Source organism: Leuciscus leuciscus (genome assembly GCF_965113295.1).
Source record: "Leuciscus leuciscus genome assembly, chromosome: 3".
NCBI classification, from domain to species: domain Eukaryota; kingdom Metazoa; phylum Chordata; class Actinopteri; order Cypriniformes; family Leuciscidae; genus Leuciscus; species Leuciscus leuciscus.
This window is the reverse complement of record NC_138727.1, coordinates 65,742,912-65,756,750: the sequence shown is the minus strand read 5'-3', so window position 1 is coordinate 65,756,750 and position 13,839 is coordinate 65,742,912. Positions and strand designations below refer to the sequence as shown.

Sequence of the window (13,839 nt, the reverse complement as noted above, 5' to 3'; positions counted from 1 at the left end):
AGGCTACATCCAAGGATGGAAACATCTCAGGTTTTAGTGTTTCGAATTTCGGGTGAACGTGGTAAAAATCAATAGGAAAAAAAGTAAACACGTTGTGAAAATACGTGTTTAAAAAATGTTTCAGCCACGTTGTGAAAATACGTATTTATAACGTTTAAAAAATGTTTCAGCCACGTTGTGAAAATACGTATTTATAACGTTAAAAAACCCGACATCTGTCGTATTAAAATACGTAGGATAAAAACGTTGTGACAACTTTTTCACGACGTGAAAAAAACTTTTTTACAACGTTTTTGTGTTTGCTGGGTAGGTACTCAAGATTAACATGAGATTGACTGAAACTGAGTTGTTTCACCCCCCCTTTAACTCTCGTTTCCCCCAGGTAAAGCGCTCCTTCAGTGAAGAGAAGAGTAGTGTGGTTTCTCTCAGTGATCTGTGGCGAGTGAGTTTCACTTCATGACACCTGAGTGAGTGAGTTCACAGGTGTGTGTGATTGTGCTTCTGAATCACTGCTCGCTTTCAGTTGGTGGACATTTGACAAATAACACCGTTTATAACCAGTGTTGGGCAAGTTACTTAAAAAAAGTAATTAGTTATAGTTACTAGTTACTTCTCACAAAAAGTAACTGCGTTAGTAACTGAATTACATCATTAAAAAAGTAACTAATTACCAGGGAAAGTAACTATTGCGTTACTTAAAAAAAACAAAAAAGTTTAAATATAAGACATTTCTTGGATACCCCCAATATGAAATGTTAAATTAATGAAATTGACACTAAATAGAACATCTTATTATTATAAAACATTGTACACTAATCTACACTATTTTAATGTTGCTGTGGGACAATGTGAGAGACACCTATTAACTTAAATATTAAAATATTATCATTACTATAGTGCAACAATAAAACAATAGATGGTTTAGAACTTTTAATATTTATTGCACAGACCACAACTGGCCAACAAATAAGTCTAAAAATAAATGATGCTTCTTAAGAAATGTACCAAAAATAAATAAATAGTAGCCTAATAAAAATATACATACACATACACTAGTGCATATAATTAAAATAAAACTCACACACCTTTACAACTGGTAGACATTCTGTATAGCCTACTTGAAGTATTTTCTTCCTCACAATAGTAAGTTTAACAAAAAGTGCTTTCAATATAATACTGAACAATGTATCAACATAAATAATACAATATAATCTTTTGGGGGTTTATTTTTATAACCTACAGAGAACGTCATCATCAGAGGTTATTTTAGCCAAATTCTAGTCGTGTTTGCCGCACGTGTTCACAACCGTCAAACAAATAGGCTATGTTTGAACGTTCCCTGCAGGTTATTTTGGAGTTTATGTTATATAAACTAATTAAAACATTGCATATGATACCAATATGCTACAGAGATTATTCAAATGCTGATATGTGTAATTTATTTATAAATAAAGTATTTATGCTCGGACACATTCGGTCTCTGTCGCGCACTGTCGAGCGCGTTCTCGGACACACTCGGTCTCTCTCGCGCACTGTCGAGCACGTTCTCGGACACACTCGGTCTCTCTCGCGCACTGTCGAGCACGTTCTCGGACACACTCGGTCTCTCTCGCGCACTGTCGAGCGCGTTCTCGGACACACTCGGTCTCTCGTGCACTGTCGAGCACGCTCGCGGCATTCGCCTCGCTTTTGTCGAGTCCCGCGCCTCATAAACACACACACACCAGAGAAAAAAACTTTGCAGCTCCTATGGCTGAGAGAGAGCCTACTCGGATGAAAACCGCTTCAGTGAGCTCAATTAAAGTAACGCCGCATTTGTATTGACAGTAACGGTAACGGCGTTGTAATGGAGGAAGCAGTAATTAGTTAGATTACTCGTTACTGAAAAAAATAACGCCGTTAGTAACGCCGTTATTTATAACGCCGTTATTCCCATCACTGTTTATAACTCCGTTAAGAAATACAAATAAAAACACTAGTGAAATGGAAGAACTTTATGATCCGAGGTGATGAAAGTGGCTTTTGTGACACACTGACATCTACTGGATTAAAAATATCCATTCAAAAGGCTACTGAACCTGATTTGAGAAGGGTGAACGGTGAACCAATCACAGTCGTTTGGTGACAGACCGGACCAATCACAGTCAGTTGGTGACGGAATGGACCAATCACAGGTTTTTCCCCCGTCAGGATTTATTTGAACACTCATACGTTCTTTTCAAGCAGAAATCTAGAATGCTCTATTGTTTATGACATGACGCCATTTGACCGGTATAGACAAAAGTTTTTAAGGTCTGTGGTAATTTATCTGTTCAGTGTTGGTATTTTTTATAACTTGTATAACTTAATGTTTCGACATATATTTGATCTACTATTTTAACAAAAGACCGGACTTTAACAAAATAATTTGCAACTTTAATGTTTTTGGCTTCCGGTGTCGATCGCTTCCAGGTACTGTACAAACACGGTCTGCAGAAATGTTATGCTGCTTTATTGCAACGTTTTAATTGTTAACATGTTATAATAATTTCATTATCATCTTCGTTTTTATTCTTCTACCTATCATATTAATGAATCAAAAGTCTTGCACTTTACAAGAAAATAGCTTAAAGGCCTACTTCCGCGTTGCAAAATAGGGTGGAGAGTAAATCATAATTATGACATAAGGGACATAGAAACATCCTTAGTCAAAATATATGAAATGGTAATTTCAATAAAACTTTTTCAAATCTTCCCACCATACACGAACGTTCCCGTTTGGTAATTTTTTGGGGGGAACCAAATAAGAACGTTCTCTATTGGTTCTTTTCTACGTAAATCCTGAACCGCAAGGTAAAAAAAAAAAACTAATCTCGTTATTTCGCCATAATATCTCGTTATTTCGAAATAATAAGGGGACATTCTAATATGCATTAAGCCACATTTAGCGTTCTTATAATGGTTTTCAATGGGAGGAAAATGTTTAACGTGAAATTAAACGCGTTCATATTCTGGACTCATCTGATTTTTTGTAGTATATTTTATTATGATTTTAGTATCATAATGATTAATAAATGCACGCACAATTATCCGTGAACTTGATAAATGTTGCAGATATGTTTTAGGCTACTATCCACAAACAAATTGCTTTCAACTTATGTGTGCAAAATTCTGAATTCAACGAATGTATAAATGCACGCGTCACCTGTACATCATGCAGTAGTGATCATAATTTGCGCATGCAACAAAGATGATGTACAGGTGACGCGTGCATTTATACATTCGTTGAATTCTGAATTGTGCACACATAAGTTGATAGCAATTTGTTTGTGGATAGTAGCCTAAAACATGTGTAACATTTATCAAGCACGGATAATTGTGCGTGCATTTATTAATCATTATGATACTAAAATCATAATAAAGTATACTACAAAAAATCAGATGAGTCCAGAATATGAACGCAACGCGTTTAATTTCACGTTAAGCATTTTCCTACCATATGTCCCCTTATTATGGCGAAATAGCGAGATACATTTTTTTTTACCTTGCGGTTCAGGGCTTCCGTACTTTTCTGTTGTAACGCACACTTATAAGAAACGTAAAATTGTTGTACAGTGTCAGTGATACAAGTTACAAAATCTTACATATTAATGCATACATTCAATCTTATCTAATCCTCCATATGAAGGTCTATGTGCTTGGATTATTTCTATAGATTAAACAATATGTTTAAAACAAAATGTTGAAAACAATAGGCCAACATGGTTTGTAGTTTCCTGATATATCCATTTATCCGTATGGGATGCAAGTAAATATAATGAAAGCCCTTCATTTGTGTGTTACTGATTGCAAGTGGAGGTGAATAGAACAGAAGTCCAGGAGAGACACTTGTGTGTGTGTGACACTTACATCTACATGGTTAGTTTATAAATACTTTGATGAATAAATACAGGACATATTTCAGAATGAGCTGCTGTAATGGGACATGTGCTTCTGCTGTTTGACCAGAAGATGGCAGTAAATGAAACCTGTTGGAAAGTAAAAACCTCATTCATTTTTAATTGAAGGGATCGTGGCTTAAAGCTCCATTTGAGCATTGCTTTAGTTTTGTGATCCATGTGTTTAGAGTGTAATTACTTTGTCTTTTTCTCTTTGTCCTGCTGAAGTGAATCTGTGAAGGAATATGCCGTCTGTTAAGGAGCTGCTCGTGAACTCACTGGAGGATCTAGGAAAAGCTGATCTGAAGAAGTTTCAGTGGCACTTGAAGGATCAAAAACACTTTCGAAAGTCTGAAATGGAGAATGCAGATATCTTAGACACAGTGGACATGATGGTGGCACGTTTTAGACCAGAAGGAGCTGTGAAGATCACAGTGAAGATCCTGAGGAAGATCAACCAGAATAATCTGGCTGAACAGCTAGAGAGCAAACACAAGACAGGTAATCACACTCACACACACACACACACACACACACACACACACACACACACACACACACACACACACACACACACACACACACACACACACACACACACACACACACACACACACACACACACACACACACACACACAATCAAACACACTCACTCACTCACACACACTCACTCACACAACTGAAACACACACACACTCACACTTACACACACTCAACAACACATTCACTCTATGCTGGATTTACAGTAATATTTATTATTTCTCCTCAGTGTCTGGATTTGTGGTTTATGATGATAACTCCTCAGTGTCTCTGTGTGACATTAAACAGCGTCCTGAGAGAAACAACAGTGATACACACACAACCGGGTGAGTGAAATATACTGTGTCTTAGTGAAGGATTTCTCCAGACTGAATAATAGTTCAATCCTCTGTTCTTCATACATCACTAAACACTAGAGATGCACCATATTGGGTTTGTGCTGATACTCCATATGCTGATATTGCACAACATGTTTTGGCCGATAGCAACACACACACACACACACACACACACACACACACACACACACACACACACACACACACACATATATGTATATATATATATATATATATTCCTTTGTTTGGGAAGAACACAGAGTCTCTCCTTTGCAGAGACTATAAACACATTATTCTTCATTTTAGTTAGTTTAGAGCTAAATCTATTGTTTCCTTCAGTGTCAGAGTTGTGAGGTCTCTGTGAATAGGGCTTAAAGGTCCCATGACATGAAATTTCCACTTTCTGAGGTTTTTTAACATTAATATGAGTTCCCCTAGCCTGTATATGGTCCCCAAGTTTCTAAAAATTTGAATCGGTGTAAATCGAGCTTTTGCTATCTTTCTCTGCCTTTGAGAAAATGGAAGCTCAACCGGGCTGATCTTGAATCTCCTCCTTATGACGTCATAAGGAGAAATGTTACCTCCCCTGTCTCTGCTTTGCCCGCCCAGAGAATAGTTCTCACCCATGAGAAAATGAGCTAGGAAGTAGGAACACGCGCGCGCGATTTTAGTTTGTCCACGAGAGATATCATGGCTTTTGAGCGAGCGAATCATAATAATTGCTCAATAATTGGATGTACAAATGAACATCGAATGGTCAATACAGAGCTGGGCTTGCTGAACGTCAGACAAGTAAGTCAACAAATTATATATAAGTGTGTTCCTTTACTGTTTATGGTTACCTAGCTTCTTACACGTAGAATGTGGCTGTCACATTAGCTATGCAGCTATGCAGTTACTTGCGCTAATGTAAAGGTAGACAGCATCAAGTTACACACACTGTAACGCGAGTGTTGTACATTTCTTTGTTATTTGGATAACCGTTTTCCTGTTGGTTATATGGCACGTGCGATATCCGCATTTCAAGATCGCAGAGCTTGATGTAATTGTAATTAGATAAATTACAGACGTTACAGATCTCTCATGAAAAGGCAACAGTAGGTTAGCGTTAGCTACATGATAATAACTGTAAACCATCCGAATAAAGTACCGTATCCAGACATAATATTTTAAACTAACCATTCGGAAACGTCCTGCTGGAGCCGCTGAGTTGCAACTTCTTCATCCGTTGCTTCTCCATCTGGATCAGATTCTGGGTCAAACTGAAATGCTTGAACGACTGCGTGTCTTCGTGCCATTGCAATATATCCAACATAAACAAACATGCATGGTACCGTTGCGCAAGATGGTCAAGGCCACACCCACCCTCCACCTTGCGCCGCCTTTCTCCTCCTCATCAGCATTTAAAGCTACAGACACCGAAACGGCCCGTCTGAAGGAAGCTCATTCTGGGACTGGCTTGAAGTGGCTATAATTCTGCACTGAGGCTGAATTTTTGGAAAGAGATTTCAGATACAGTACTAAGGACCACTAAGGCCTATATTAAAGCCTACAAAAAGTAGCAAGTCATGGGACCTTTAAGACTGATTTACTGGTATTTCTCTAAAGCTCCTGATCACACACGATCTCTAAACTGTAATTTGCTATTAATTTTCTGTAATTTTCTAGCTGTAGTGTGATCTTCTTTTCTATTAATATTCCTGAAGACGAGGAATAAGACAGAAATAGTCAAATTCACTCAGTATTACTTGATCTATTCCAGCACTCCCTCAATTACAATCAAGCACAATTAACTGTAGACAGTTGTGTTGTAAGCAGTAAAACAGTCCAGTTCTTTATAGTCAAACTCATTTATTATGTTTGATAATGAACATTTCTGTCCACCCCAGACTGCTGATGGTCTTTATCTGTCCACCTCTGTGAAAATATCCACAGTTAAAAACACTGATTTATAGAAGACTTGACACATTATTCAGCTTGAGCTTATTGATGGAGAATATAGAGTTCATGTTGGCTAGTTAAACATAAACATAACTGGACAATTATGTGTGAATTAAACTCTCATTATAGTATATATGTGTTTGTTATATTAGATTGTTTGTTATTAGTGAGTGACATCACAGGTGTCAGTCGCAGCATTATATACTAGCTTTATATTTTCTCTCTGTCAAACTGCCTGTCAAATAGTTTTTATAGTAAACTGTTTGTGTGTTGTTGGTTTTGAATTGTTGGTAATACTTTACAATAAGGTCCCATTATTTAACATTCGTTAATGCATTAACTGTATTTGTTAACGTTAGTTAGTCAACTGTTCATTGTTAGTTCATGTTAGTTCAGGTCCATTAAATAATATTGACAAATACAACTTTTGATTTTAATAATCTATTAAACGTTGAAATTAGCATTAACTGAGATTAATAAACACTTTAGTGGTTTTCATTGTTAGTTCATGCTAACTAACGTACACTGTTAACCCTTGCTGTAAAAAAAGGTCAAATTCTGACAGTATCATATCATTTTCCTTTAAAACAGTAATATACCGTAGAAAACAGTGCATTCTGGGTTATATTTGTCGTTTTCGAGAAAACAGCCTACAGGAATATACTGTGAATCAACAGTGCTCAAAGTCGACACTCAGAGGCTGTTTTCCCAATCACACCCTATACCCTCATTCACTATTCCCTACATTAGCTCACTAATATAGTCCACTTGACAGAGTGAATTGAGACACTGATGAACACCTGATAAGCAGAATCACAGAAGGACAGAGAAACAAGAACAGAAAAAAGAGAAACACAAGAACTACAACTGACTTGCAGCAACCGAGTGTGAAACCAGTTTACAAACCAGTTTAACATTATTTCTGTCATACATGTACAAAAGTTCTTGTAGAGAATTAACAGATATTTATAATAAAGTAATATAAGAAATAATATAATATTTATAAGAAATATAATAAAGTTAGACACCATGATGGAGATCAGTGTTTGCTTTAGTTGATCTCTTGACCCTTGAATATAACATTAGTTTTTCTCTGGCTGCTGTAACTGTGAGTTTATAAAACACATTTATTATGGCAAGAAAAAGTCGAGAGAAAGATGATCAGGGCCCGTATTCATAAAGAATCTTAATGCAAAGAGTAGCTCCTAGTGACAAAATTCTAAGAAAATTCTTAGAAATGTGGGCGTTTACTCTTAAAATTAAAGAAAAACTCCTAGTAAAGAACAAAGTAATTCAGAAAGCATCTTAACCCTTAAAAGAGGTCTTAAGGTCAAAATTGTTAGGAGCACGGACGAGGACTTTTAAGAGGCTTAAGAGTTTCTTTAGCAGAGGAGAAAATGGCAGAAAGATGAAGAGGGAGAAGAAATGTGTTGCAGACAATGAATAACAGTGAGTTAATAAGACGCTATAGATTAGATCGTGCAGGGATCATGTTTGTGACTGATCTTATTAGAGACACGCTAACATCTCCGACACAGCACAGAAATGCCATAGCGCCAGAAATGAAAGTAATCACTACATTACGATATTTGACAACTGGGAAAATTCCATGTTTGATACATTAAAACCAACATTCAAACCACCACTTAAATAGACATGCCAGCAATCAGTGTAACTGGAAAGAGTGGAACAATTTTTATCATTCTAAGCCAATCAAATACCTTATAGGAAATTAACAGCATGGTAAATAAAAAAAAAAGGATTTATATACACACATATATATTGTGTGTGTGTGTGTGTGTGTGTGTGAGAACAGTCAAATAGGGAAAAATTACGCATGTAATTTCAAAGTGAAGGCTTAGAATAGACCCTATACTTAAAATCACTTTTTTTTCCCTTCTTGGACAACCAACCAATCACAGTCTTCAAAAGATTGTGTCATACATAGCAACGGGGTCAACCCCGCCTCCTTACTAAGATGAAAGTTTTTGTCTTTTCCTTACTCAGAGTTGCTCTCAGATCGGTCCCGAATTGCTTTTAAGCTAAGACTCCTACGTAAAAGTTTTTAAGCTAAATTAAGAGTTTTCTGAGAGGATTCTTAGAATCTTTATGAATACGGGCCCTGGGCCCGTATCCCTAAAGAATTTTTGTGCAAAAAGTGGCTCCTAGCGGCCAAATTCGAAGAAAATTCTCAGAGTCATGACGTTTTCTTAGAATTTCCCCTAAAAGTGACACGAAAATCCCAGTTAATATAAAAGCTATTCCTCAAGATTCCTAGCGCTTAAAAGGGCTCCTAAGGCGAGATCTGCTAAGAGCAGGGAAGAGGACTTTTAGTGGCTTAGGAGTTCCCCTAAGCAGCTGCACAAAACCTTTTTTTCTCCATTTTCTGTGTTTGTAGGATATTTGTTAACAAGCCTTCATAAATAGACCAGCCAGCAATCACAGACATTGATAAAAGCTGAGCCGTGTTACCCTCGTTAAGACCACACTGAGTTGTAACGTTGCAATTTCTACTTCATTAAGGACAGCCCCTTGAGATAGGCCATCTTGTTTTCAATGGGGTCCATATGGGAGTGAAAGTACAAAATATGCCAGCTAGGATATTAATATGAGCAAATAAGACACGAATCATTATTTGAACAGGGTGTAATGAGCTTAAGTTTTCACATATTTTAGATTCTAATGTTAGGCTATAACCCCTACAGCTTACTATTCATTTTCCAGATGTGAAATATTATTTACAATTACAGTCTGCATAAGATTAGAGTGTATAATTATGTTTATTGATTTGAGGGTACATCCTTTGCTCATTATCACCAAAAGTTCATTTTCATCAAACTTGTAGGATCAACCAATCACGGCTTTTGAAATGATGACTCATACCTAGCAACGGGGTCAACCACACCTCCTCACTAAGATAGGATTTTCCATCCATTCCTTGCTCAGAGTTCACTGAAAATGTTCTGGAATCACTTCTAAGCTAAAACTCCTGGCAAGGAATTTTTAGGTTAAGTTAGGAGCTCTCTGAGAGGATTCTCAGAATCTTTAGGGATACGGGCCCTGGTGTTTTAGGCTGTAGAGATGATGCCATAATCATCCTGGACATGTCTGATTCTCTGATCACATCCAGTATAAGCTTTGAATTTATGGGTATTTAATATTTATCATATATCTGTTAATCTACAACATGAAATACAGCAATATTTCTGTAATTAGTTATTTTGAAGGATATTGAAGTCATATAGTGCCTTAAAACATTTTGAACTCCTGCTTAACTCAGACACACACAGACATCAACAATCAGCACATGAATCTCAACAATGGTGATAATAAAAAGTTTAATGTCGCAATGCATGCTGGGTTCCAGGATAGTATAAAACTCCCTGCATGCACTGCTGCTTGATTAAAAAAATAACAAAATTATTGCCACCATTGATGAGAGACATATGCTAATTTTTGATATCTCAGTGTTTCTACAAAACAGTGTAGCTCTGTTTCTCTGGTTGTGCATGAGGTGTTAAAATTCATCATTGTAACTCATTGCTTTAACAGTGGTGGTTATGTAACACTTTTAATACAGGATTAAACTCTGAATGATAATTATGATGATTAGTGATTGAACAGGCTATATGATGATTTTGGCATCATAGTCAATATAACTGCAATCATTCACTAACCATGTGTGTGTGTGTCTGTAAGTGTGACCTGCAAAAACACAGTTCAAGCACCAAGAGAGAAACTAATGTTAACAAGTCAAGGGTCAGGAACCCAACTAAAGCAAACACTGATCTCTATAATGGAAACTTCAAACCAAACATTTTCAATTAAACATCTCAATAACATCTTCTGTAGATGTATGACAGAAATAAAGTCATACTGGTTAATACTAAGTGTAATAATGTGTAATGGCTGGAAGTCAGTTGTATTTCTTGTGTTTCTCTATTTTCTGTTCGTGTGTTCCTCTTTCCTTCAGTGATTCTGCTTGTTAACAGCAGGCGTTCATCACTAATGCTCAACAATCACTTACATATTCCCTTAATTATCTCACTGCAACACTGCCTCAATGTTACTTTTACTCTTCGTAGTGTGGATTGCCCTGTGGGGTTGAAAGGGTTAACAGTGTAAGATACAAAGACACACCCACGAAATGTATTTTAACAGTAATAAACTGTAAGTTATAAAACAGGTATATACTGGAACAATGTTGCAGAAGAGTAGAGCCTGAGTCTGAGAGGACCTGATTATAATTTCACCAAAAAGTAAATAGAAAATATGCAAATCAGAACACTGCGCGCCAAAACAGCAGTATGTGCGCAAGCGTGAACCACTAGTGTCTCACTCTGCATCTCTGCTGAGACCAGAGTTCGGCGCCGTGCCTTCCCGGCCGGCTACACACTGGCTGCGTGGCGGGTTCGTTTTTATTTCGGCTCCCATGTTAACAGGTTAGAGCTTGCACACTGGCTGCGTGACACACACGAGCCGCGCAGAAAACGCGTGCTAGAAATAGAACCGACGCCTATTTTTCATGCGACACGCAGCGTGTTGGAAGTTTCCAGGCAAAATAGAAGGCGCAAATACATATTAATAAATTACATTTTGATGTTTGAAAGTCTCTCGGTTTTGACATCAGTGCATATATAATTGTAATAAAAAAAAATAGGCCTAATTATCGATTTTCAAATATTGCCCCTGTCAATACAGAACGAAATATTCATTCTGTAGCCTATTTTGCCGTCAGTACTGCTGTCGTTGTCTTTGCTGTATCAGTAGGCTATATATTATGTTTAACATCCAAATGTAGAGTGGTCTGTCGGCGCACAGAGCCACGCAGTCGCAGACAGCACGTGAAGTTCGTGAACACCGAATTCCCCTTTCTTTCTTATCTATTTGTGTTTGAACAGACATGTGCACGAAAAAAAAAAGTCAGTGCCCGTCTCAACAAGTTTCCTCGTAAACACAGTCAGAGAAAAAGGATGCGTGTCAGTATTACCGGTAGATACGTGCATTTGTCTTAAAGGGACAGCACCCAGTATACCAGTTTGTGTCACCAAAGTTAATCAAACAACAAAAGAGAAAGAGAAAAATCACGTTTGTCTAAAGATAAACTGTATTAATTATATGAATCATATTGAATGTATACAGTGAAGGCAGTGTTATTTTACATTTGATTATTCAATGTCTGTAACTTAATAGTTAATTTACCTGATAAACATAAAGCACTGCTTTATTTCACGTGTATTTGTGTTTTATTGTATTTATATATGCTTGTAATTTGTTTATTATTTTCTATGCAGATGCTATAGGCCTACCCTACAAAATTACCCCAATCATCCTAGAATTATTAATTCTTTACAAAAAGAGCTATTCAAATCATCAGGTGAAATTGCTTTCAGGAAGGAGTAGTAAAGCAAGAAGAAGTGCTAGATAGTTTTTCAGGATTTCATTTGACTATATGTGCCTATAGGGGTGGGCCGGGGGTGGCAGGGGTGGGTGGCAATGTAAGTATCTGGATATTTGCCGCGGGACGAGGGCTTCGATTACCTCTCTCTTTTTTGACCATACATGTGTTTGCACCCCTGTTATTTAACAGGCGGTGACTGTGTAGTTGCTGGTCCAGTGGAAATCTTTTTATGTACAATAGTTTTTTTAGTGGTCTCAAATTAAAGAAGTTCACAGTAATACTTTGCTCACATTATTAATGCATTATAAGTTTTAGTTAATACATTTAAATGACAGTTGGTCAATTTAAGGCAGTCGGTTTCTGCAAATGAAATTAGTTAACTTGAATTTTAACTTTGTGCATTTTTACAGTAACATACTGTAGATTACAGTAAAGAGCTGTACAATTAGGCAAGTTTTATTTATTAAATTATTCAACAATTAATTTTGTACCCTGTTTGTGCATCAAAACCATCTGACTCTTTGCTTCTGCCGCCTTCTGGTTCTTTACAGGTTCTCTCAGCCCAAACCTTCTGATCAGTGGCTTCAGATTGAGCCGTCGGCCTGTACAGATGAAGGAGGGTCAAAGTTCAGGGTCAGCACTGACCCAGGCCGTTACGAGTGTGTCAGGACCAGAATGCGATGGGTCTGTGACTGTGTCGTCACCCTTCAGTACCGTGCCCTAGACGAAGACTTCCTCAAAGCCGAGCTGGAGAGGCTGCAGTGCAAGCAGATCAGTTCAGTGACTGACGTGACGGTGATCTCAGGGAAACTGGAGGAAGTTCATCTGCCCCTTTACGCCTGTTTAGGAGAGTCTGACCCCTCTCTCAAAGATGCTGTGAAAGTCCTCACCGTAAAAGACGAGGGAATAACCACAGAACCTGTGCAGTTGACCCGATTCCATGCTAAGATTAACCAACCATCCTTCCCTCTGAAAGCATTATTTATGAATTGGATAATGGGATGGGGCAATCTTCACGAACACTGTGATCTTCTTCTCTACATGTGTTCTAAAGATCCTCTCATTCTGCATCTCTACTTTTTTCCATTTGATGATCATGCAAAAGAAATGATTGAGAAGAAAGAAAAGAGAAATTACCCAATACTGATTCCCAGACCTGACAGGCCATTTCGGATGAAAACGCCACACATTCTTGATGTTCCTGGTGCCTCCACTATCATTCCTGAAGAAGGGATCACACTCAGAAGAGAAACTCCCCCAAACTACTTCAAGGTCAAGACTCGTCTGGAGAATAATCTTCAAATGACTCTTATCAGAGAAGAGGATCAGGAGACTGTCTGGACTGCAACAATTAAGAAAAATGTATTTGATCAGATTCATCCTAAGAGAGACTAGTCGCGTCTGACTACTGATGCAGATAAAGCAAGATATTTTGATAACCATTGGCCAGATCTCATTCAGGGGGTTACTAATGTCCAGATCATTGCAGATAAACTGTGTCAGCAAGAACTAATTCATGATGAACAATATTCAGAAATCACACAGAGTTTAACCAGTCAGGAGAGCATGAGAAAGATCTGTGACATTATACGCAAACACAGAGATCATGTGAAAGCTGAATTCATCTCAGTTCTTCAGGAAGAGAAGCTTTACCACTTTAGATCATTGGTCTGATTCTCCACCGTGAGCTCAAGCTGTGT

General features: G+C 37.6%; 1 protein-coding gene across 1 annotated transcript; it reads left to right on the top strand.

Moving 5' to 3' along the window:
• The first annotated feature begins 2,280 nt into the window (after positions 1 to 2,280).
• On the top strand, positions 2,281 to 13,683 carry LOC309495444 (NACHT, LRR and PYD domains-containing protein 1 homolog). The gene is made up of 6 exons (XM_082165241.1): positions 2,281 to 2,453; positions 3,834 to 3,897; positions 4,146 to 4,418; positions 4,725 to 4,785; positions 12,691 to 12,878; positions 12,984 to 13,683. The coding sequence occupies exons 3-6, from the start codon at positions 4,163 to 4,165 to the stop codon at positions 13,532 to 13,534; spliced, it is 1,056 nt and encodes a 351-aa protein (XP_082021367.1). The 5' UTR covers positions 2,281 to 2,453; positions 3,834 to 3,897; positions 4,146 to 4,162; the 3' UTR covers positions 13,535 to 13,683.
• Positions 13,684 to 13,839: the final 156 nt, after the last annotated feature.

Bases quoted from the DNA above. Each gene is read 5' to 3' on its own strand.
- LOC309495444 (XM_082165241.1), top strand. From the start codon at position 4,163: ATGCCGTCTGTTAAGGAGCTGCTCGTGAACTCACTGGAGGATCTAGGA. The intron at 4,419-4,724 runs GTAATCACACTC...ATAACTCCTCAG, and splicing joins AGAGAGCAAACACAAGACAG to TGTCTCTGTGTGACATTAAA. The intron at 4,786-12,690 runs GTGAGTGAAATA...GGTTCTTTACAG, and splicing joins AGTGATACACACACAACCGG to GTTCTCTCAGCCCAAACCTT.